Genomic DNA, 25532 nt, shown 5'->3' with positions numbered 1-25532 from the left:
TTATAAATAATTGGGTGTAGGGATCAGCAATTTCATTTTGATCTATCAAATAACCAAAGGACACAGTAATATTTCATTAGTGAAATGAGATTTATTGAATTAACAGAAAATGTGCAATATGCATCAAAACGAAATTAGACAGGTGCATACATTTGGGCACCCCAACAGAAATATTGCATCAATATTTAGTAGAGCCTCCTTTAGCAGAAATAACAGCTTTGTCTATACGCTTCCTATAGCCTGTAATGAGTGTCTGGATTCTGGATGAAGGTATTTTTGACCATTCCTCCTTGCAAAACATCTCCAGTTCAGTTAGGTTTGATGGTTGCCGAGCATGGACAGCCTGCTTTAAATCATCCCACAGATTTTCAATGATATTCAGGTCTGGGGACTGGAATGGCCATTCCAGAACATTGTACTTGTTCTGCTGCATAAATACCAGAGTTGATTTTGAGCAGTGTTTTGGGTCGTTGTCTTGTTGAAATATCCAGCTCCGGCGTAACTTCAACTTTGTGACTGATTCCTTAACATTATTCTCAAGTATCTGCTGATATTGAGTGGAATCCATGCGACCCTCAACTTTAAAAAGATTCCCAGTACCGGCACTGGCCACACAGCCCCACAGCATGATGGAACATTTACCAAATTTTACTGTGGCTAGCAAATGTTTGTCTTGGAACGCTGTGTTATTTTGCCGTCATGCATAACACCCCTTGTCATGACCAAATAACTCAATCTTTGTTTCATCAGTCCACAGCACATTCTGGCTTGTCTAAATGTGCGTTGCATACCTCAAGCGACTCTGTTTGTGGCGTGTGTGCAGAAAAGGCTTCTTCCGCATCACTCTCCCATACGCTGAATTGTTTAATGATGCACAGTGACACCATTTGCAGCAAGATGATGTTGTAGGTCTTTGGAGGTGGTCTGTGGGCTGTTTTTGACCGTTCTCACCATCCTTTGCCTCTCCGATATTTTACTTCGAGCATTAACAAGAACTGTGCCTGTGGCCTTCGATTTCCTCACTATGTTCCTCACAGTGGACACTGACAGCTTAAATCTCTGCAAAAGCTTTTTGTAGCCTTCCCCTAAACCATAATGTTGAACAATCTTTGATCCAAACACCCAATTATTTATAAATGAAAATCGGAAATTGTCAGGGGTGCCTAAACATTTTCATACGACTGGATATACCGGTATATATATATATATCTATACTGTATGTGTTTGCATTTGTTTATATGTGTATAAATATCTGCAAATACACATATAAATACATACATAAAAATAAATACATATATTCACACAATCATATAAACATATACATATATATCCATCTTTAGACATGTATATGTATGTATCTCTTTGCATGCCTTTTTTTTCTAACACCTGAGACCTCATATCTTTGAGCCCTTATAACTTTTTTGCGCTACTTTCCTTGAAAACCATATTGATTTTCTTTTTCTGTTACAAACAAACCTAATACAGGGCTTAATTGAATCTTGAATATCGTTATAAATATTCCCACTGTTTTTGTACGCCTGTAATCTGTGCCATCCCTTTTAGAGAATCATTAAAGTATTTGCCCATGTAAGAAAAGCATACCTAGGTAGACTCAGGATCAGTAAAGCACTACTAGGATCTAGCAAATGATTGGTGGTCACACACATATGCTCACCAGATGTGTTCAAGTAGGCTGCAGTAGTGTTTTATTGTGTTTAACCTTTTAGCTGTATGAAAGCAACAGTGCATTAAAAAATGCTCTAACAGATTGGAGCAATTTCATTTTGCCCTTTTAGGTCTCATGAAGTCCATAGTCAACATTGTAGCACATAACTGTCTTTTTTTAATTTATTTATAACTGTTGAGTAAGAGAGATCTTCCAGATTCAATGTGTTCTCTTTACTCTGTTGCAGAGACTGAATTGGACGTTGGAACAGCCAATCACATGTGGTTTTGAAATGTACAAAATGAAGAAGACCTATTTAAAGATATTTATTTTGCTTACAACCTTTACATTCATAGTCATTAGCTTTTTCTTTCATTTTCAATATATGGAACAACCATTTTTTGGTAAGTAATAATCAGTGTTCTGTTCTGTTGTATGTATTATATGCTTTGTGTGACAGTCACAGATAAGGAGCTCAGTCCTACCTGAAACCACCTTAAAATCTACCCTGGACTAAACCTGTGGCTTTTTATCCAGGACCCAGGAGGTTGAGGGGAGCCGTCACCTTGTTGTGAACATTCTATCATTAGGGACATAAAAGTACAAAAAGAAAAGTGCCATAGAGTGTTTGGGTATTTTACTATTACATATATGCCTGTATATAAGTATGTGTTTAACTTATTCAATGGGATTAAACACACAGTTAAAGTTATCTCCAAAGCAGCAATGCAATCCTGGGACTTAGTTGAACACATCTTGTTAGCCAATGACAAGAGGCAAATGTGTGTACCCACCAAATACTATCTAGTTCCCACTAGTGCATTGATGTTTTTAAGCCTATCTAGATATGTTTTCAGCAAAGATTACCAAGAACAAAGTGCATTTTATAATAGAGATAAATTGAAATATTTCTTAAAATTGCATGCTCTATGTAAGCCATGAACGTTTCATTTTGGCTGTATTGTCTCTTTAGTATTTTGCAGTTCAGCACAGTGAAAATAAGCTGTGCTTATGTTGCTGTTCACACATTCACATGCCAAGGTATAAAATAACGATTATATTAAAAATTAATCAAGATAATTCTAAAATTCTAAAATGTTCTAAAAGGCAGGAAATAATGCTGCCATCTAGTGCTCTTGCTAAGTATAACATTCTTGCTGTTGGCATATAGTGCTTCAGACACATGCACACTTCTGAGTTTGCCTTCCTGCTTTCCAACAAAGTATGATGACATATTTCTCCCTGGGATATTCATTTAGCCACTTTTTAAAGCAAACTGTTTAAAACACCAGGCCAATTTCATGTAAGAAAGGCCTCCCCCTATACACCTTTGTCATCTAGAAAAAGATTTTGGCCTATTCTGAGTATACTCCCATAATGCATTTAAATGGTATATAATAGGCCACACCCTATTGAACTGGGCTTAAAAAGAGGGGGGGGGGGCAGTAACACTCCCTGTCATCTCTTTTCCTCCTACTAAAAGATGGCTGAATTTGGACAGAGAGACAAAGCACGCATTAGAGAATTTGGCTAAGTATTCTAACGTCTTTTCTTGGGATAAATTATCTGTGATTCTTATATTTAGTTATTGCTGTTGCACAAATTGGGGTTCTGATACCTAGAGTAGCCCTGTATAAATTGGACTGATTTGTTGTAAATATATGTGTATATATTCATGTTATCTCAACATATATATTTTAAACTATTTGCAGTAATGGAGGACCTTTCAGTTTTTATTTCACTTAGTTGTAATGACTGACCAGTGTGAAAAGTTTACCAGAGGTTACCGTATTCTCAATATCAGATTCACCCCACTGACTTCAATGGAGCAGCAATGTTAAAAAAACAACTGACACCTATACTTGCACGCAAACCCCCATCACAATAAGCCCCCTACTCTAATAACCCCTATCAATTATCATGTAATTGTAAATAGACATACAACCTAAAAGAGTACCCTGTATTCTATCAAGTAGTTACTGTCTTTGAAGCAATATGAATTGAATTAAATTTGCATATCATCAAACACACATTTATTTAAAAGTAAACAGTCACACAGTCACTTAAACCTTAGCTATGTCACTTGCCATAATATTGATACCCTAACCATTCAAATGTGGGAATTGTGAATATGACGATATTGCATACTGCAGCAGCTTGCTAAATAACAATAAGCTATGCTCCTACAATCCGGAAGCAGTATTAAGTATTAACATTACAGTGCAAGGCTTGCTGCAAGTAAAGATCTAAATCTATTTCCCAATCCCACAAATTTTCATGGATATAATTTTTCGGAGGAAGCGTTATTGTTAAACGCACATCAGGGGTTCAGTTGGGAGCTTTGTCTCTCTTTTTTTAATCTCTCACTTTAGCGTTTATTTGTTAAAAAAAAGTGATATCCGTGAAAATGTGTGGGATTGTAAAATATATTTAGATTTTGAAGTAATTTAAATACCGCTCTGTTTTTAATACAGAGTCAAGATCAAAATATACAGCAATCTCGTGATTACGCTTGGCGCTCAATCAATTGTACTACACCCGTAATCTAGCCCTTAATTGTTATGGTTTGCTGGCTTAACCATAACATTATATTTAGTTAGATTAGTTAGAATAAATAAAATATATCACATTTAAAAATAAAAAAAAGGATACCACAAAAACTAAGTAAATTTGTTTAAAATAGCATGATCCATCTAAATCATGAAAGAAAGAAAAAATGGGTTTTATGTCCCTTTAAGAAATAATCAGTGGATAATAAGAGTTTAAAGAAAAATAGAACAGCATAACACATCCATTTATCCCCTATATATGGTCTTGAAATGCTGTAATATTTAAAGGGACGCTGTACCCCAAATTTTTCTTTTGTGATTCAGATTGAGCATGAAATTTTAAGCAACTTTCTAATTTACTCCTATTATCAAATTTTCTTCATTCTCTTGGTATCATTATTTGAAATGCAAGAATGTAAGTTTAGATGCCGGCCCATTTTTGGTGAACAACCTGGGTTGTCCTTGCTGATTGGTGGATAAATTCATCCACCAATAAAAAGTGCTGTCCAGAGTACTGAAACCAAAAAAAAGTTTAGATGCCTTCTTTTTCCAATAATGATAGCAAGAGAACGAAGAAAAATTGATAATAGGAGTAAATTAGAAAGTTGCTTAAAATTACATGCTCTTTCTGAATTACAATAGAAAAAAATTGGGTTCAGTGTCCCTTTAATGCTCTATGTAATGATAACCCAATCTAACATTTAGATACAAACAGTTCAATATCCAGCACTCTAAACCCATAAAAGTTTACGCACTGTCAAGGGATTACTGCAAAAATCCCACAAAATAATACAGCACAAAATTGCAGCAGCACCACAGGTAATCTTCAAAAGAATCTCTTTATTTTCCACAAAGTGGGAGCAGGTATTAAAAGAACAACGTTTCGGGTTACAAACCTTTAGTCATGTTCATACGAAATGTACATATCCAAGTCTCCTTAAATACCTATAGGCAGGTAAAGCCACACCTCTTTAATTAACATTCTAATTACACAACATTTTTTAGCTCTACTGGCCTCTAGTCATACTGCTGAACGGCATTGGAGAAAATCACAGAGTTCAGCTGATTTTCTTCATTACAAATTCATCTTGAACTCCTACTACTCTGCCCTTAATCTCCACAAGCAACACTACTTCTCTACTCTTATCTCTACTCTTTCTTCAAACCGAAAACGTCTGTTCTCCACTTTCAATACTCTCCTCCGCCCTCCCCCACTTCCTAATACAACTTCTCTGTCAGCCCAAGACTTTGCCAGTCCCTTCATTAACAAAATTGACTCCATCAGACATGAAATCAGCTCTCAACACAATTCCATTTTCTCCCCCCCTCAAATACTCTCACTCAACCACAACCCTCATAACCTGAAACTTAGTTCATTTTCCCCTGTTACTGAGGACGAAGTTTCAGCACTTATACTACGCTCTCACCTCACTACCTGTCCCCTTGACCCTATCCCCTCACAGCTGCTCCCCTCTCTCTCTGCTACCCTTACCCCTATACTAACACACATTTTCAACCTCTCCCTCAGCACTGGTACATTTCCCTCATCGATGAAACATGCGCTGGTCACACCTATGCTCAAAAAACCTTCCCTTGATCCTACCTCCCCATCCAACTACCGCCCAATTTCCCTCCACCCTCTTGCTTCAAAGCTTCTCGAAAAACTAGTATATGCACGCCTATCCCATTTCCTTACGTTAAACTCCCTTCTTGACCCGCTGCAATCTGGATTTCGTCCCTATCACTCCACAGAGACAGCTATTGTTAAGGTCACCAACGACCTACTTACAGCTAAATCAAAAGGCCACTTCTCTCTGCTTATCCTCCTTGATCTGTCCGCAGCCTTTGACACTGTCAACCACCCTCTTCTGCTCCAAACCCTCCAATCCTTCGGCATCTGTGACACAGCCCTTTCGTGGCTCTCTTCCTATCTGTCAAACCGTACCTTCAGTGTAGCCTTCTCTGGGGCCTCCTCTGCCCCGTCACCACTTTCTGTCGGAGTACCGCAAGGCTCTGTCCTCGGTCCCCTTCTCTTCTCAATCTATACATCATCAATAGGTTCCCTAATTAAGTCCCACGGTTTCCAATATCATTTGTATGCCGATGACACCCAAATCTACTTCTCTGCACCAGAACTATCTCCTTCCTTGCTAACCCGTGTCACTAACTGTCTTTCTCACATCTCTTCCTGGATGTCCTCTCACTACCTCAAGCTAAATCTCTCCAAAACTGAGCTCCTCATTTTCCCCCCTTCTTCCAAAATCTCCACCCCCAATATCTCTATAACTGTCGACAACTCTATCATTACCCCTACCCCGCACGCCCGATGTCTCGGGGTCACATTCGACTCAGATCTTTCCTTCACTCCTCACATTCAGTCATTGGCTAAAGCCTGCCGCTTCCACCTTAAAAACATCTCTAAAATTAGACACTTCCTTACACAAGACACAACTAAGATTTTAATCCACTCTCTCATTCTTTCCCACCTTGATTACTGCAACTCTGTCCTCTCTGGTCTCCCCACCTGCCACCTAGCTCCTTTACAATCCATAATGAATGCCTCTGCCAGACTCATCTTCCTTACACGTCGCTCTTCATCTGCTGCGCCTCTCTGCCAATCCCTTCACTGGCTTCCTCTTGCCTCTAGGATCAAACACAAAACTCTCACTCTGACATACAAAGCCCTCAACTGCACTGCTCCCCCCTACATCTCAGACCTTGTCTCCAGATACTCTCCCTCCCATCCCTTTCGCTCTGCTCATGACCTCCTACTCTCCTCCTCTCTTGTCACCTCATCACACTCCCGTTTACAGGACTTCTCCAGACTGACTCCCATCTTGTGGAACTCCCTGCCTCACTCCACAAGACTCTCTTCTAGTTTTAAAAGCTTCAAGTGCTCCCTAAAGACTCTACTGTTCAGGGACGCATACAACCTACGCTAACCTTTCCTAATACCAGTTCCTCTCCTCCACTGCAATCCCCTGAACCCTCTTAGCACGTAAGCCTAATAGTCCAGCTGTTTGTAGATCACCTTCTTAAGAGCTGACTAACTACAACAGTGCAACTCTTGGCAGGGCCCTCTACCCTATAATTGTTTTGTTGTACTTCCCCTTTGTTTATAGCGCTGCGGAATCTGTTGGCTCTCTACAAATAACCGATAATAATAATAATAATAATAATAATAATAGTGGCCTATACCTATAGTAATAAAAAAAATGTTTAAAATTAAAAACACATCAACACACAAATGTTGTCAGCAAAAGATCTAATATCCAGAATAACAAAGATAGTGTTTAAGAAAAACTTTTCATTTAAATTTCCAAACCTATTAGTAATTCACTTTATACATAAATATACTGTAATCCAATTCCCTATTCATTCCATTGGGCATTAAGCAATCTAATTTATTAATCCAGATTTATACAGGAAGGATACGGATAGGAATAGCCTGTTAGATTTTACTAGTGCTCATGCCCCTGCTCGTGTTAAGTCACTACCCTACAGTCAGATGCTCCGAGTAAGGCGTATTGTAAAGGATGAAACCCTTGCACTTAGGAGACTGAAAGAGATGGGTAATAGATTTGTGGAGCGTGGTTATCCCCATGACATGATTCAGGAAGATATTGATAGAGTATTAAAAACATCTAAAGGAAGGGTTAACAATGATAATTTAAGGAAGAAGAATGACCCTGACATGATGTTTTTTATTTCACAGTACAGTGCCGTAAATCCAAAAATACAAAAAATTGTTAAGAAGCATTGGCATGTCCTAAGGGAATGTAATCCAGAGGTGCAAACATTTCATCAGCCTCCCATGCCAGCCTATACTAGACTCCCTAGTTTAAGGGATAAAATTATTAAAGCACATGTGGGCAGTAGAAAGAAATCTAAACAGGGGTTCATTACCTCAGTAAATAATGGCTTTTTCCCTTGCCTTAATTGCTCTAGTTGTAACAATATAATAAAAGGAGATTTGTTTATTCATCCCATCACGGGACAGAAATTCAGGATCAAAGATTATTTTAACTGTAATGCCAAGTTTGTAATCTATCTGATTAGGTGTCCGTGTGGGTTAATTTATATTGGCGAGACGACACAAAGGGTCAGGGACAGAATTATTCAACATAAATCCAATATTAGAAATAAGGATTTAAATGCCCCAGTTTCATATCATTTTTTAGATAAGGGCCACATGATTGCGCAATTGAGATTTCAAATAATAGATTATATACAAGTACCAAGACGGGGGGGGGGGGGGGTGACAGAGAATTGCTCCTCAAAAAGCGAGAGGCTTTCTGGATTAATAAATTAGATTACAGTATATTTATGTAAAAAGTGAATTACTAATAGGTTTGGAAATTTAAATGAAAAGGTTTTTCTTAAACACTATCTTTGTTATTCTGGATATTAGATCCTTTGCTGACAACATTTGTGTGTTGATGTGTTTTTAATTTTAAACATTTTTTTATTACTATAGGTATAGGCCACTAGAGGCCAGTAGAGCTAAGACATTTTGTGTAATTAGAATGTTAATTAAAGAGGTGTTGCTTTATCTGCCTATAGGTATTTAAGGAGACTTGGATATGTACATTTTGTATGAACATGACTAAGGGTTTGTAACCCGAAACGTTGTTCTTTTAATACCTGCTCCCACTTTGTGGAAAATTAAGATTCTTTTGAAGATTACCTGTGGTGCTGCTGCAATTTTGTGCTGGCCAATCTAACATTTACCAGCTTTAAATGGACAGTTAACACTTTGAAACTGTAATAAAAAATGCTCAATTATGGGTAGCAAAAAATATAGCAATATACTTTACTTATTTATTTTGCCCCCTCTTCTTGTAATTTGTCTGAAATTTAAGAGATTTCAAATTCTGAGAACTGATAGTGTACATAGTAGGCTTCCCAAGCCTAACCCTGTCCCATACCTGCTTCTAATTGGCTTAAGCAGAGATGATAAGATAAGAACTGCAAAATAATGAATAGTTTGTAAACATAATGACCATATGTAGCTGTATCTGTATTGGATCATTAAAGTGAAGGTAAACTTTGATGAATCAGTGCCCTGTTTTTAAAAATACTATTAAAAACAAGGAAACTTTCATTCACCAAAGTATACATTTCACCGTTTTTGTAAAAATACTTACCTTTAATTCTGGAAGCCGCTCCAGCGCTTCCCCCACCCGTTGCAAGTCTCTTCATACGTCACTAATGACAAATCTTGCTTCCTCCAATCACGGCTTTCCTCCTAGAGCAAACATTGCCTGAGGCTACGCCGTGATAGGAGGAATCCGGATTCTTCATTGGTGACGTAAGAAGAGACTTGCGACGGGTGGGGGAAGTGCTGAAGCGGCTTCGAGAATAAAAGGTAAGTATTTTTACAAAAACGGTGAAATGTAAACTTTAAAGATTGAAAGTGCCCCTGTCTTTAATATTATTTTTAAAAACAGGACACTGATTCATCAAAGTTTACCTCCACTTTAATATTAGACAAAAGGTGGGTAGAGTTTGGCTATTGATAAACAGTTGTTACACGAACATATAACCAGTGCAACAATAACAAAATTGCTGGACTGCGCTAAAATTACTACACTCATTTATAAACACGTTTAATAAAAAATATCAGTTTAATATTGAAAAAAGTTTTAAAAGGGTTAAAAAGGGATATGGTATATGACAAGGTGTTGGACATGGAAGGACTCAAAGCTGTGTATAAATAAAAATGTAAATAAATATTTCTAAATATTTGTATGTGTGTATGTATAGATGCCTATATATGTGTATTTATGTGTTTGTATGTGTATATACTGTATGTATGTGCACACATACATACATACATATGTATTTAGACATAAAAATGTTTTGTAGAAATATTTGAAATTCATATTTTCTTCACTAAATATATACATATTATATATATATATATATATATATATATACATATATATATATATATATATATATATATATATATATATATATATAAAATTCATTACAGTATTTTGAAGCAAAAAAACTGAGAATTTGCATATCTTTCGGAGAATTCTCTTGTGCTTTGGTAACATTGTATATGAGATATTTCTGGGAAAAAGCAAGCGGGGAATCTTGCCTAGGTGTGCTAATTTCCTATGCAAATATTTACATAGATTTATATATATATATATATATATAAATATATATATATACTGTATATATATAAAATCTGTATGTACAATATAGATCTATATATATATATATATATATATATATATATATATATATATATATATATATATATATTTAATTAGAAATATAGTGATAGATATATATTTTACAATAGGGAATGTGTGAATGAAATAGTGCGCTGGGTATGGGGTATCAAACTCCTTACAGAAAAAATAGATCCTTCAATCTATTCAAAGTATGTGAACACAGAAAGGGGTGTAATGGCGCTCATAGCTAAAGATAACCAGCTAGAAACTGATAATACATATATATGCAAAGAATATAATAAAAGTATCAAACCCAATAGAAAAGTTAAAATAATTTATTCTTAAGTGCATAAAAATGTAATGAAGCTATAGAGACGTCTCTAAAGATAATATTAAAAAAGAGTTAAAGAGTTACAAATAAAAAGTCAACATGTTCAAGTTAGGCTAAATTGTTGGGCATAACGGATACAGAATATATAAAAAAGGGGTTACCTCGTGTGTAAAAGTCACAAGTAGTCTCTAAGTAAAGACAATCAAACCCAATATCTATGTCACATTTGATATATATGTACAACAATTATCTATGTCACATTAGATACATATGTACAACAATTTTATCTATGCTCAAGATCGTATCTAAAATAATACACAGCGGATTGGCTGGAAAACTAAACCACAGGCTAACTGGATTTGGTCTATATAAATATGCACCAAACACACGCTAAGTTAAAGCACTTTAAATATTAAATGAAAAAGGTTTCACATTAGTATGTAGAACAGAGTCCATTGGATCCAGCAGTGTTAAAAAGGGAAAGCGCTGTTATCCCAGATTAGGTATAGGTAGTAAAGCTTAAAATGTCAGATATCTTTTCAGCATCTAGCCAATAGATGGTATTTAAAAAATGACGTTCCTGTTATTAATGTAGGATTGTATCTTAGAAATTTTGTTGTCCTGAAAGGAAAGAGTGTCCTGTGCGTCCCGCAGTCTGGATGCTCATGAGTAGTTCCTCGTGACTTTGGGCGTCTGACGTCACAGCCGACACTCCGGGGGCTCGTCTCAGCCCTACCAACCAGCTCCGACTTCCAAGCCGACACAGAGAAGGAATACCATTAGAACTCCACTTCTTAGTGTGCAAACAGGCTGAGGGGTATATTATTAACCAGACTTCACCTGCCCTTAGTGCTATGCACGCAGGTTCTGTAGATGAGATAATTGAAACAAATTAATCAATATGAGAACAACCCGGGTTGAAAAAGATTCTTGTTTGTGCAATAATTCTTTCAGATAGAAGGTACACAGTCCCACAATTCAATGCGTTTCACTCTCTCCAAGAGCTTTATCAAGAATAAGTTTGACCGTGTAACACCTTCTTTTTAAAGGTACAGCTCCAACCTCATTGGTTAATCATCCAGTCCTCAGAATTAAGGTGGTATTGAATAATCAGACAAGCTTTACTACCTTCCTTCATTTGGTCTCCTTCATTTGCGGTTATTAAGACAAAACATTCTCATTTTTTTGCAGAGAGTCCTTTGGTCTTCTTAGTTAGAGGAGGTATTATATATCATTAAGTGCTTTACTACTTCAAAACATAAGTTATAATTTTAATATGTGCAAAAATAAACATTCTTATTAAAACATTTTATTGATGTGCATGAAAAAATCATATTATCACATAACTAAGGTCTATGTCTAAGGTATATGAAACAATGTATAATAGTGTGCATGAAAAAATATTTTTACTACATACCTAAGGTATATAAAATAAGATCTGTTATTATCTTGGACTTTCTCAAAGTAAAAAAAAAAACTTCTGGAATAGAACCATATGTGATTAAGTGATATATATTATATATTACGTGACAGATATATTCTTTGTGTGTAAAAAAGTTTATTGTCTTCAATAATGAATTTTAATATATGCTGCTATCTAATCTAAAAGGAAAGGTGATATGTCTAGCTCAGAGTTTAGACCTTTAGGAAATAGAGTGTCATATTTAAAGATAAGTTCAGCTTCCTTAAGTAATAATTTCTTTTGTATGTCTCCACCTCTCCAATGTTGTTTTACCTTTTGGATCCCCCAATAAGAAATGTCTTTTGTGTTACCTTTATGAACAGTTTTAAAATGTTTATATAGATGTGTATCTTCAACACCATTCTCGATGTTACAAAGATGTACTCTGATTCTGTCCCTAACGGCCCTCTTTGCTTCCCCAAAGTAAAAAAGATTGCACGTGCATTTTAAAATGTATATTATACCTTTATGTGTACAACTTATTATCTCTTTGATTTGGAAAATATATTTTGAATTATTAATCTGTATCATTTTTACTTTGCTACTGTGGCCGCAAGCTTTACATGAATAACATGGAAAAAAAACTGCCAATCTTTGCCCTTTTAGATCTTTCTGTATAATCACTTTTTTCTTCTGTTTCTTTAGTTCACTGGGTGCTAAAATTGATTTTAAATTAGTGGCTTTTTTAAAGACAAAGCTTGGGTTATTGGATATTTTTCCCCCTAAAATAATATCCTCTTTAATTAGGTGCCAGTGTTTTTTTTACAATTCTCTTAATTAAGTTGTAATCAACATGATAATCAGTTACAAATGGTATTTTTAGTATATCGCTTTGGTTACTGATTTTTTCTTTATATACCAATAGTGACTCTCTATTTGTATCTTTAGCTCTTTCTCATGCCTTGTTAGTATTCTCCACATTATTGCCTCTAGAATTAAATCTCTCTACCAGTGTGCCTACCTGTTCTTCAAAGTCTATTGTTCTAGAGCAATTTTTGCGTATCCTCAGGCATTGACCTATAGGAATGTTATTTTTCCAGGTATCTAAATGGCAATCTTTGGCATGAATGTAATTGTTGCAGTCCACTTTTTTAAAATGTGTTTTGGTCTCTATTTGATTATTAATGGACATTATTTCCAAATCCAAGAAAGTGACTGCGGTCTTACTATAGTTATGAGTAAAGTTTAAACCATAATTATTTTTATTCATTTCCTCAAACAGTGAAACAAGACCTTGTTCAGGACCTTTCCATATTAATAGCAGGGCATCTATATATCTCTTGTAGAGTACAAGGTTTGCACCATAGCTGCCTGTGCCAAAAAAGAAGAAGAAGAGAAAGTTCTAAATTTAGGGCTTTCATATGCCCCCACAGCTAGCCTAAATAAATTTAATACCTTTATCCATGTTAAAAAATGGTGAGAAACTTAACTCTGAAAAGACATTTCTTAAAAAAATCCAATTGAAAGACAGCTAAACACACAACCTCTTACATCCATCAAAGTCCAACATTCAGATCTAAAACCAAAATCTAGATTTAACCCCATCCATTCCAAAGGGAATTATCTAGATCCTTTTGAAAAATTAATCCTAAAGGACATAAAGAGATGTAATCCCCCTAAATCTAAGAAATTTAATATGAGTATTAGGGAAAAGACTATCATTATTGACCTTCAAAACAACAAAGAGTTAACTATAACATCAGCAGATAAGGGCGGGGGTATAGTCGTGATGGATACTAAAAATTATGTAACTGAGGCTCATAGACTATTGGATGATACCAAGACTTATAAGAGACTAGAATTCGTTCCAACTGTGAAATTTTCTCAAACACTCAATAAATTACTACTAGAGGGTAAAAGATCTGGTATATTGAATGATAAAGGGTTTCAGTATTTAACCCACAAAACTCCAAGAATACTGATCTTTTATTTTCTACCGAAAATACACAAATGTCTAGTTAATCCCCCAGGAAGGCCCATTATCTCAGGCATTGAATCAATATCAGCTAATCTTTCCCATTATGTAGATGGCTATTTACAAAAACATGTCCAAAATCTAAATTCCTATTTGAGAGACTCTACACAAGTGCTAAATATCCTCAGCTCACTTGAATGGGGAGAAGACATGTTTTTAGATACTTGTGACGTGACATCACTAAATACATTGATAGATCATGTCAAAGGTTTGGAGGCAGTTAATTATTTTTTAAAACAAGATAAGGATATGATAGAGATGCATAGAAACTTTATCATTAAAAGCATTAAGTTTATCTTGGAAAACAACTATTTTTCCTTTAATGAAAGGTTCTATCTCCAAATAGAGGGAACAGCTATAAGTACAAGGTTTGCACCTAGCTATGCCAATCTCTTTATGGGATCTTGGGAGGCCGAACGTTTTGGCACAGGCAGGTATGGTGCAAACCTTGTACTCTACAAGAGATATATAGATGACCTGCTATTAATATGGAAAGGTCCTGAACAAAAATAATTATGGTTTAAACTTTACTCATAACTATAGTAAGACCACAGTCACTTTCTTGGATTTGGAAATAATGTCCATTAATAATCAAATAGAGACCAAAACACATTTTAAAAAACATTCCTATAGGTCAATTCCTGAGGATACGCAAAAATTGCTCTAGAACAATAGACTTTGAAGAACAGGTAGGCACACTGGTAGAGAGATTTAATTCTAGAGGCTATAATGTGGAGAATACTAACAAGGCACGAGAAAGAGCTAAAGATTCAAATAGAGAGTCACTATTGGTATATAAAGAAAAAATCAGTAACCAAAGCGATATACTGAAAATACCATTTGTAACTGATTATCATGTTGATTACAACTTAATTAAGAGAATTGTAAAAAAACACTGGCACCTAATTAAAGAGGATAATATTTTAGGGGAAAAAATATCCAATAACCCAAGCTTTGTCTTTAAAAAAGCCACTAATTTAAAATCAATTTTAGCACCCAGTGAACTAAAGAAACAGAAGAAAAAAGTGATTATACAGAAAGATCTAAAAGGGCAAAGATTGGCAGTTTTTTTTTCCATGTTATTCATGTAAAGCTTGCGGCCACAGTAGCAAAGTAAAAATGATACAGATTAATAATTCAAAAGATATTTTCCAAATCAAAGAGATAATAAGTTGTACACATAAAGGTATAATATACATTTTAAAATGCACCTGCAATCTTTTTTACTTTGGGGAAGCGAAGAGGGCCGTTAGGGACAGAATCAGAGTACATCTTTGTAACATCGAGAATGGTGTTGAAGATACACATCTATATAAACATTTTAAAACTGTTCATAAAGGTAACACAAAAGACATTTCTTATTGGGGGATCCAAAAGGTAAAACAACATTGGAGAGGTGGAGACATACAAAAGAAATTATTACTTAAGGAAGCTGAACTTATCTTTAAATATGACACTCTATTTCCTAAAGGTCTAAACTCTGAGCTAGACATATCACCTTTCCTTTTAGATTAGATAGCAGCATATATTAAAATTAATTATTGAAGACAATAAACTTTTTTACACACAAAGAATATATCTGTCACGTAATATATAATATATATCACTTAATCACATATGGTTCTATTCCAGAAGTTTTTTTTTACTTTGAGAAAGTCCAAGATAATAATAGATCTTATTTTATATACCTTAGGTATGTAGTAAAAATATTTTTTCATGCACACTATTATACATTGTTTCATATACCTTAGACATTGTGACAGACCCTTCAGTCAGGACTGAAAGTGTTAACTTTATTTTCTAACCACAAGTGGCTGGCTCCAGCTACAATCTAATTAATGCTTAGCATTCTATTGTTTGATCACCCCCAGAGAGAAACGCCTAAGTGATAAGGAGAGTCAAGAGTGTCCTGTGGTTGAAGTGTTTAAGTAATATAATCCTATTGTATCATGTCAAGGGCGCTTCTCCCTTTTATCTAATGTACAACATTCTTTCAACCCCCATCTGAGGGGGGGTCAGACCTGCATAAATACTAGGCATAGCCTTTTAATAAATGTCATTCTGTTTTAAACCTGAAACTGGCTGGGTTGTGAATTGCTGATTGTCTATGCAGGACATTGTTCATCTGGGGTTAACCCTTGGTACACAGTTGGTACCGTAACATTGGTGGCAAGCGACGGGAGAATCCTTATCGCCCAGAAGAGCAACTACACAAGCCAGTAACCTCAGGAAGAGGGGGATTATTACAATACTGACTAAGATGGAAAGAGTACCAGGGACAGAAGGAACCAATGGGCCCAGCATAGCAGACAGAACCCCTGAAGAAGCAAGTTTTGACCGGGCTGTCAAAATAAGACTGGCACATTATGGCCCCAACCCATCTGCGGAAATTATCGACCGGGTCATAGCAGCTGTGGAGGCCAACCTACTTCGCCAAAGCGGCGCTGCAGCAAACCCATTGGAAAAGAGAAAAGTAAATTTTGCAGCTTTTAAAAACTTCCTGGAAACAGAAGGAGAGATTGATGGGTACCTTGCGGATTTTGAGAGGCAATGTGCACTACACAAGGTACCCGCAGAGGACTGGGTCATGATATTATCCGGAAAATTATCCGGCCGGGCCAGTGAGGCTTTTCGGGCCATTCCAGATGAGGAAGTCAGGGATTATAATACTGTAAAAGAGGCTCTGCTCTCCAGGTATGCGGTTACACCGGAGGCATACCGGAGGCGGTTCAGAGACACTGTTAAATTGGCTGGTGATTCCTACCTTGAGTGGGCATGTAAGGTGCACCGCACAGCAGCTCACTGGATAGCGGGGTGCCAAGCCGTATCTGGGGAAGAGGTGCTGCAGCTATTCCTGTTGGAACATTGCTTCGACAAGTTACCCGCAGGAGTTCGAGAGTGGGTTCGGGACCGTAAACCCTCCACCCTGCATGAAGCGGCTCGCTTGGCAGATGAGTATACGGATGCCCGCAAACTGGACACTGCTACCACTAAGCCCCCTGCCAGAGTGGAGTACAGACCCCCAGTCACCCCAGCACCTGCCAGTTACCAACCCCCAGCGCACCGCTATACCACACGGTCTCGGGCCACGAACTACCCTCAGAGAGCCTGGTTCAATTCGCGGGGCTACTCACAACCTATTCGGTGCTTTGGATGTAAGCAACTAGGGCACAAAAGACCAGAGTGTCCCCTAAACGCAGCGAACCAAGCACAGTCCTGGAGAAGACCCGCTAGCGGAATCCCACGTAATCCTCAGCCTGCGGCCCGCTATGTAGAGGCGCAAGAATGCTGGGGCATCCTACATGAGGCAGACCTTGTGCAAGCTGCCCACCGGAATAACCGGCAACTGGTTAAAGTGAATGGGAAGGAGGTCAGTGGTCTACGGGATACTGGTGCTACCATGACCTTGCTTCGAAAGAACTTGGTGTCTGAGAAACAGCACACAGGAGACACTGTGGCTGTGAGGGTAGCAGGGGGCACTGTGTTCCGCCTGCCTGTTGCCAGGGTGCATTTGGATTGGGGAGGGGGCGCTAGACCTGTGAATGTGGGGGTCATGAAGGATTTACCAGCTGATGTTCTCCTTGGAAATACCTTGGTCCCCCTTGTTTCTGCCTATGCTCCCATGGGTCCCGCTGATGTTAACCCTGTGACTACCCGTGCTCAGATCCGTGCAGCAGAGACTGACCCCCCTGCTGCTAAGCCCCAGGACGCTGAGCTCAGTAAATCTCTATCCGCTATTGATATGTGGGAGTCACGTTACAATGCGCTGATGAAGGAGAAGAGTCACGTAGAGGATAAAATGGTCACGTTAAATAATCATGTAACAGTGCTAGCGGGAGAGAAGAGGAGTGCAGAGGAAAAAGCACGTTTAGAACAGGAATCTCTGCTAGACAAGCTGCACCGACAGACTGCAGAAAACACCAGCTTGAGAGTGGAACATGAAACATTAAGGACAAACTTAGTGACACTGGAGGAGAAGCTGACGCTGGCTCATAGGGAGGTGCAGCAACTCAAGGGCACCCTATGTCAGTATGAAGGGATTGTGGATACCTATAAAGAGCAGGTACAAAAACCACGTAAAGAAGCCGATGATATTTTGAAGGACTGTTTAGCCCTAGTCAGGGCACTGAAGAGGTTGAACCCTTATTTATACAGACAGGGATTCTCTCTCATAACGGGAATACAGATGGATTATCCCAGCAAACTGACATGCCTACCACCCCTTAGTCCGGTCATCCCCAGGTTGACCCGCAAAAGGGTCAAGCCGGGTCTGCCGGAGTGTTCCACAAGGGGGGAGCTATGTGACAGACCCTTCAGTCAGGACTGAAAGTGTTAACTTTATTTTCTAACCACAAGTGGCTGGCTCCAGCTACAATCTAATTAATGCTTAGCATTCTATTGTTTGATCACCCCCAGAGAGAAACGCCTAAGTGATAAGGAGAGTCAAGAGTGTCCTGTGGTTGAAGTGTTTAAGTAATATAATCCTATTGTATCATGTCAAGGGCGCTTCTCCCTTTTATCTAATGTACAACATTCTTTCAACCCCCATCTGAGGGGGGGGTCAGACCTGCATAAATACTAGGCATAGCCTTTTAATAAATGTCATTCTGTTTTAAACCTGAAACTGGCTGGGTTGTGAATTGCTGATTGTCTATGCAGGACATTGTTCATCTGGGGTTAACCCTTGGTACACAGTTGGTACCGTAACAGACATAGACCTTAGTTATGTGATAATATGATTTTTTCATGCACATTAATAAAATGTTTTAATAAGAATGTTTATTTTTGCACATATTAAAATTATAACTTATGTTTTGAAGTAGTAAAGCACTTAATGATATATAATACCTCCTCTAACTAAGAAGACCAAAGGACTCTCTGCAAAAAAATGAGAATGTTTTGTCTTAATAACCGCAAATGAAGGAGACCAAATGAAGGAAGGTAGTAAAGCTTGTCTGATTATTCAATACCACCTTAATTCTGAGGAATGGATGATTAACCAATGAGGTTGGAGCTGTACCTTTAAAAAAGAAGGTGTTACACGGTCAAACTTATTCTTGATAAAGCTCTTGGAGAGAGTGAAACGTGTTGAATTGTGGGACTGTGTACCTTCTATCTGAAAGTTTTATTGCACAAACAAGAATCTTGTTCTCATATTGATTCATTTGTTTCAACTATCTCATCTACAGAACCTGCGTGCATAGCACTAAGGGCAGGTGAAGTCTGGATAATAATATACCCCTCAGCCTGTTTACACACTAAGAAGTGGAGTTCTAATGGTATTCCTTCTCTGTGTCGGCTTGGAAGTCGGAGCTGATTGGTAGGGCTGAGACGAGCCCCCGGAGTGTGGGCTGTGACGTCAGACGCCCAAAGTCACAAGGAACTACTCATGAGCATCCAGGCCGCGGGACGCACAGGACACTATTTCCTTTCAGGACAACAACATTTCTAAGGTACAATCCTACATTAATAACAGGAACGTCGTTTTTTAAATACCATCTATTGGCTAGATGCTGAAAAGATATCTGACATTTTAAGCTTTACTACCTATACCTAATCTGGGATAACAGCGCTTTCCCTTTTTAACACTGCTGGATCCAATGGACTCTGTTCTACATACTAATGTGAAACCTTTTTCATTTAACATTTAAAGTGCTTTAACTTAGCGTGTGTTTGGTGCATATTTATATAGACCAAATCCAGTTAGCCTGTGGTTTAGTTTTCCAGCCAATCCGCTGTGTATTATTTTAGATACGATCTTGAGCATAGATAAAATTGTTGTACATATGTATCTAATGTGACATAGATAATTGTTGTACATATATATCAAATGTGACATCGATATTGGGTTTGATTGTCTTTACTTATCGACTGCTTGTGACTTTTACACACGAGGTAACCTCTTTTTTATATATTCTGTATCTGTTATGCCCAACAATTTAGCCTAACTTGAACATGTTGACTTTTTATTTTTAACTCTTTAACTCTTTTTTATATTATCTTTAGAGACGTCTCTATAGCTTCATTATATTTTTATGCACTTAAGAATAAATTATTTTAACTTTTCTATTGGGTTTGATACTTTTATTATATTCTTTGCATATATATGTATTATCAGTTTCTAGCTGGTTATCTTTAGCTTTGAGCGCCCATACACCCCTTTCTGTGTTCATATATAGTGATGTCGCGAAAATAAAAATTTGGGTTCGCGAACGGCGAACGCGAACTTCCGCAAATGTTCGCGAACCGGCGAAACGCCATAGACTTCAATAGGCAGGCGAATTTTAAAACCTACAGGGACTCTTTCCGGCCACAATGGTGATGGAAAAGTTGTTTCAAGGGGACTAACACCTGGACTGTGGCATGCCGGAGGGGGATCCATGGCAAAACTCCCATGGAAAATTACATAGTTGATGCAGAGTCTGGTTTTAATCCATAAAGGGCATAAATCACCTAACATTCCTAAATTGTTTGGAATAACGTGCTTTAAAACATCAGGTATGATGCTGTATCGATCAGGTAGTGTAAGGGTTACGCCCGCTTCACAGTGCGCAGTGTAGGTGATATACCTGCCCTGACCATGCTTTGCAGACCAGGTATCAGTGGTCAGATGGACCCTTGCCCCAACACTGTGAGCCAGACATGCCATTATAGCAGACTTATATGGCTTTGGCGTTGCTTTTTGGTAATTAGAAGGCTGCTAAATGCCACTGCGCACCACACGTGTTTTATGCCCAGCAGTGAAGGGGTTAATTAGGGAGCATGTAGGGAGCTTGTAGAGTTAATTTTAGCTTAAGTGTAGTGTAGTAGACAACCCAAAGTATTGATCTAGGCCCATTTTGGTATATTTAATGCCACCATTTCACCGCCAAACGCGATCAAATAATTTTTTTTTTTCACTTTTTCACAATCTTTATGTTTCTCACAGAAATTATTTACAAACAACTTATGCAATTATGGCATAAATGGTTGTAAATGTTTCTCTGGGATCCCCTTTGTTCAGAAATAGCAGACTTATATGGCTTTGGCGTTGCTTTTTGGTAATTAGAAGGCAGCTAAATGCCACTGCGCACCACACGTGTTTTATGCCCAGCAGTGAAGGGGTTAATTAGGGAGCATGTAGGCAGCTTGTAGAGTTAATTTTAGCTTAAGTGTAGTGTAGTAGACAACCCAAAGTATTGATCTAGGCCCATTTTGGTATATTTAATGCCACCATTTCACCGCCAAATGCGATCAAATAAAAAAAAAAATGTTCACTTTTTCACAAACTTTAGGTTTCTCACAGAAATTATTTACAAACAACTTATGCAATTATGGCATAAATGGTTGTAAATGCTTCTCTGGGATCCCCTTTGTTCAGAAATAGCAGACTTATATGGCTTTGGCGTTGCTTTTTGGTAATTAGAAGGCTGCTAAATGCCACTGCTCACCACACGTGTTTTATGCCCAGCAGTGAAGGGGTTAATTAGGGAGCATGTAGGCAGCTTGTAGAGTTAATTTTAGCTTAAGTGTAGTGTAGTAGACAACCCAAAGTATTGATCTAGGACCATTTTGGTATATTTAATGCCACCATTTCACCGCCAAATGCGATCAAATAAAAAAAAAAATTGTTCACTTTTTCACAAACTTTGTTTCTCAAAGAAATTATTTACAAACAACTTATGCAATTATGGTATAAATGGTTGTAAATGCTTCTCTGGGATCTCCTTTGTTCAGAAATAGCAGACTTATATGGCTTTGGCGTTGCTTTTTGGTAATTAGAAGGCTGTTAAATGCCACTGCGCACCACATGTGTTTTATGCCCAGCAGTGAAGGGGTTAATTAGGGAGCATGTAGGCAGCTTGTAGGGTTAATTTTAGCTTAAGCGTAGTGTAGTAGACAACCCAAAGTATTGATCTAGGCCCATTTTGGTATATTTAATGCCACCATTTCACCGCCAAATGCGATCAAATAAAAAAAAATTGTTCACTTTTTCACAAACTTTAGGTTTCTCACAGAAATTATTTACAAACAACTTATGCAATTATGACATAAATGGTTGTAAATGCTTCTCTGGGATCCCCTTTGTTCAGAAATAGCAGACTTATATGGCTTTGGCATTGCTTTTTGGTAATTAGAAGGCTGCTAAATGCCACTGCGCACCACACGTGTTTTATGCCCAGCAGTGAAGGGGTTAATTAGGGAGCATGTAGACAGCTTGTAGAGTTAATTTTAGCTTAAGTGTAGTGTAGTAGACAACTCAAAGCATTCATCTAGGCCTATTTTGGTATATTTAATGGCACCATTTCACCGCCAAATGCGATCAAATAAAAAAAAATTGTTCACTTTTTCACAAACTTTAGGTTTCTCACAGAAATTATTTACAAACAACTTATGCAATTATGGCATAAATGGTTGTAAATGCTTCTCTGGGATCCCCTTTGTTCAGAAATAGCAGACTTATATGGCTTTGGCGTTGCTTTTTGGTAATTAGAAGGCTGCTAAAGGCCACTGCGCACCACACGTGTTTTATGCCCAGCAGTGAAGGGGTTAATTAGGGAGCATGTAGGGAGCTTGTAGAGTTAATTTTAGTTTAATTGTAGTGTAGTGATGTCGCAAACTGAAAATTTTCCGTTCGCGAACGGCGGACTCGAACTTCCGCAACTGTTCGCGAACGGGCGAACCGCCATTGACTTTAATAGGCAGGCGAATTTTAAAACCCACAGGGACTCTTTCTGGCCACAATAGTGATGGAAAAGTTGTTTCAAGGGTACTAACACCTGGACTGTGGCATGCCGCAGGGGGATCCATGGCAAAACTCCCACGGAAAATTACATAGTTGATGCAGAGTCTGGTTTTAGTTTAATCTTTTATTTGTATCAAAGTATTCATTACAACAAAACAGTTTCAAACAATAATTACACTCCATTGGTCAAAACATATTACATGGCAGATTCTATATCGTATTACATGGTGGGTTCTTCAACAATCACACAGGATCCGGGTTCAGAAAGTCCACATGAAAAATTGTATGCTCACCTGAAGCGTTTCTATAATAGGCAAGACCTGATTTCAGTGTGCCAAGAACATATTTCCACATATTTCAACATCATTTTCAACAATAATTAAACTCCAATAATCAAAATAAACTACACAAAAAGTTTTTTTGGTAAGTTTGCAAAGTTCATCTGATCAAGGTACACATAGTGAGATCTATGCTTATACATCAATACTGCAATCGTAACTTCTTGTATATATCTCCTATGCCATCACTGATCCTGAGGTAAAGTTGGGCAGTCAGGTGGTTATGTCTGAGATGTATAATTGGAAATGGGACTGTGTTAGTTTGGTTCTAGTGTAATCTACTTTCCACGTTCGGCTGCCTATCAGTCCTGGCTAGTACTTATATGACTAGAAGGGCATATAGTGAGTTGGGAGTTAGACGGTGTGCTTCGTCTTGCTAGAGAGGAACTTTCCATATTCAACCTTGTGATTTGTCAATATAAATGGGCGCTGCATGAAGGACTTAGTTCTGTTTTGTGTAATAATAGGATTCCCAAAAATATAGCATTTCGGCATAGAACTCCAATCTGCCAGTTTTATAATAAAAGAATCTTTCCAGGGATAGATTCGCTTCCATTTGTGTTTTCCACATTAATAGAGTTGGAGTGGACTCAGATTTCCACATCCTCGGGATTATTTGTTTGGCACTGCATATGGCTAACTGAAATAGGGATGTGTATTGCTTAAACTGGAATTTGGGCAGGATATGGAATAAATATATCAAAGGGTCTAGAGCAATCTCATGATTTAATAACCTGCTCATTTCTTGGTTGATGTCTATCCAAAATTTTAAAATCTTAGGGCATTCCCACCAGATATGGTAAGGTGTACCTTCTCCCGAGCACTTCCTCCAGCATCTATCCGATGCTTCTGGGAATATATATTTTAATCTATGGGGAGTGAGATACCACCGAAGCAAGAATTTATAATTAGTTTCTAGTAGGGTGGCTGAATGTGCAGATTTACTGGTATGTCGAAAGATATCGAGCCACTCTTCCTCAGAGAGTGTGTATGGAAGTTCTTTATGCCAAGATACTATTGTAGAAGTTTGTTTGGGGTCAGAGGGTGTGAGTAGGATTTGGTATAAGGTGGATATAACATGGGCTGGAGGTGAGCTGAGAGTGCAAAGTTTTTCGAAAGGGGTACGGTCTCTTGTTGTGTGGTGTTTAAGTTTATGGGTGTGCACGAAATGTTTGAGTTGTAGATATTTAAACCAGTCAGTGAATTGTGTGATTCCCAAGTCCACTAATTGTTGTTTAGATATCAATTTGTTCGCCTCTAATAGTGTATACAGTGGGAGGAGGTTGTCTAGGCTGTTCTGTGATTTAGGCGTAGCTAACATCCCTGTTGGGAAGTCTGGGTTGGACAAAACAGTCGTCAGGGGAGAGGGGATAGTTGAGATATGTGGGTTTCCAGCTATAGTCCGAGACCAAACGGCAAATGTTTCTCGTATTATAGGGTAGATTTTTATCAAGGCTGGGTGGTTCCCATTCGGTTGCCAACAGTATGCACCGAGTTGGGGGAATCTAGTCAAGTCGTGTTCTAACAGCAACCAAATCTTGTTATATTTGTTAGGGGTTGTGCACCAGTCTATCAGTCTCTTTAAAAAGACTGCTGTTCGATACTTAACTACGTCTGGTACTCCTAAACCCCCGTATATTTTTGATAGGTAAAGAGTTGTTCTAGCTATTCTAGGAGGTTTCTTTTTCCAGATATACGAATTCATCACAGACTGGAGTCTATTAAGGTAGGTATCTGAGAGCGGTATGGGGACCGTTTGGAACAAGTAAAGGATCTTGGGGAGTATGGTCATTTTGGCTACCCCTATCCTGCCTAGCCAGGATATATTTTTATTTAGCCACGCAGATGTGTCTCTAGTTAGAATATTTAAGAGTGGTTCATTATTCAGTTCAAATAGTTGTTGTACAGTACTAGCGAGGTGAACCCCCAGATACTTCAGTGAGGACCTCTGTATTTGGTATGGTACCTGTGAACTTAGTGTTTGGATGTCAGTCTCATTTAAATTTATGGGGAGCAATTCAGATTTATGTTTATTAACTAAATAATTAGAATGGAGGCCAAACTCTTCCAGTGTGCTCCGTGCCGCAGGTAGGGATATATTTGGATGAGTTAGTGTCAGTAGTAGGTCGTCTGCATAAAGTGCCAATTTATGATGGGTGGAGTTTATAGTAAGTCCAGTTATTGCAGGATTGTCACGTAATTTAGTAGCAAGAATTTCCATTGAGAGAACGAATAATAAGGGTGACAAAGGGCATCCTTGTCTAGTACCGTTTAAAATGGGGAAAGAGTTGGAAA

At 37.8% G+C, this 25532-nt stretch overlaps 1 protein-coding gene across 1 annotated transcript in view; it reads left to right on the top strand.

The window, feature by feature from the left end:
* The first annotated feature begins 1719 nt into the window (after nucleotides 1–1719).
* Nucleotides 1720–25532, top strand: part of LOC128636570 (carbohydrate sulfotransferase 8-like) — a 110715-nt gene continuing 86902 nt past the window's right edge. The window contains exon 1 of the mRNA XM_053689565.1: nucleotides 1720–2070. Within this exon, the coding sequence (XP_053545540.1) occupies nucleotides 1959–2070 (112 nt within the window). The 5' untranslated portion in view covers nucleotides 1720–1958. The remainder of the gene's footprint in view (nucleotides 2071–25532) is intronic.

This window comes from Bombina bombina, chromosome 1 (assembly GCF_027579735.1).
Source record: "Bombina bombina isolate aBomBom1 chromosome 1, aBomBom1.pri, whole genome shotgun sequence".
Lineage (NCBI taxonomy): Eukaryota > Metazoa > Chordata > Amphibia > Anura > Bombinatoridae > Bombina > Bombina bombina.
The sequence above is the reverse complement of the archived record's forward strand: the minus strand, read 5'-3'. Positions and strand labels throughout refer to the sequence as shown.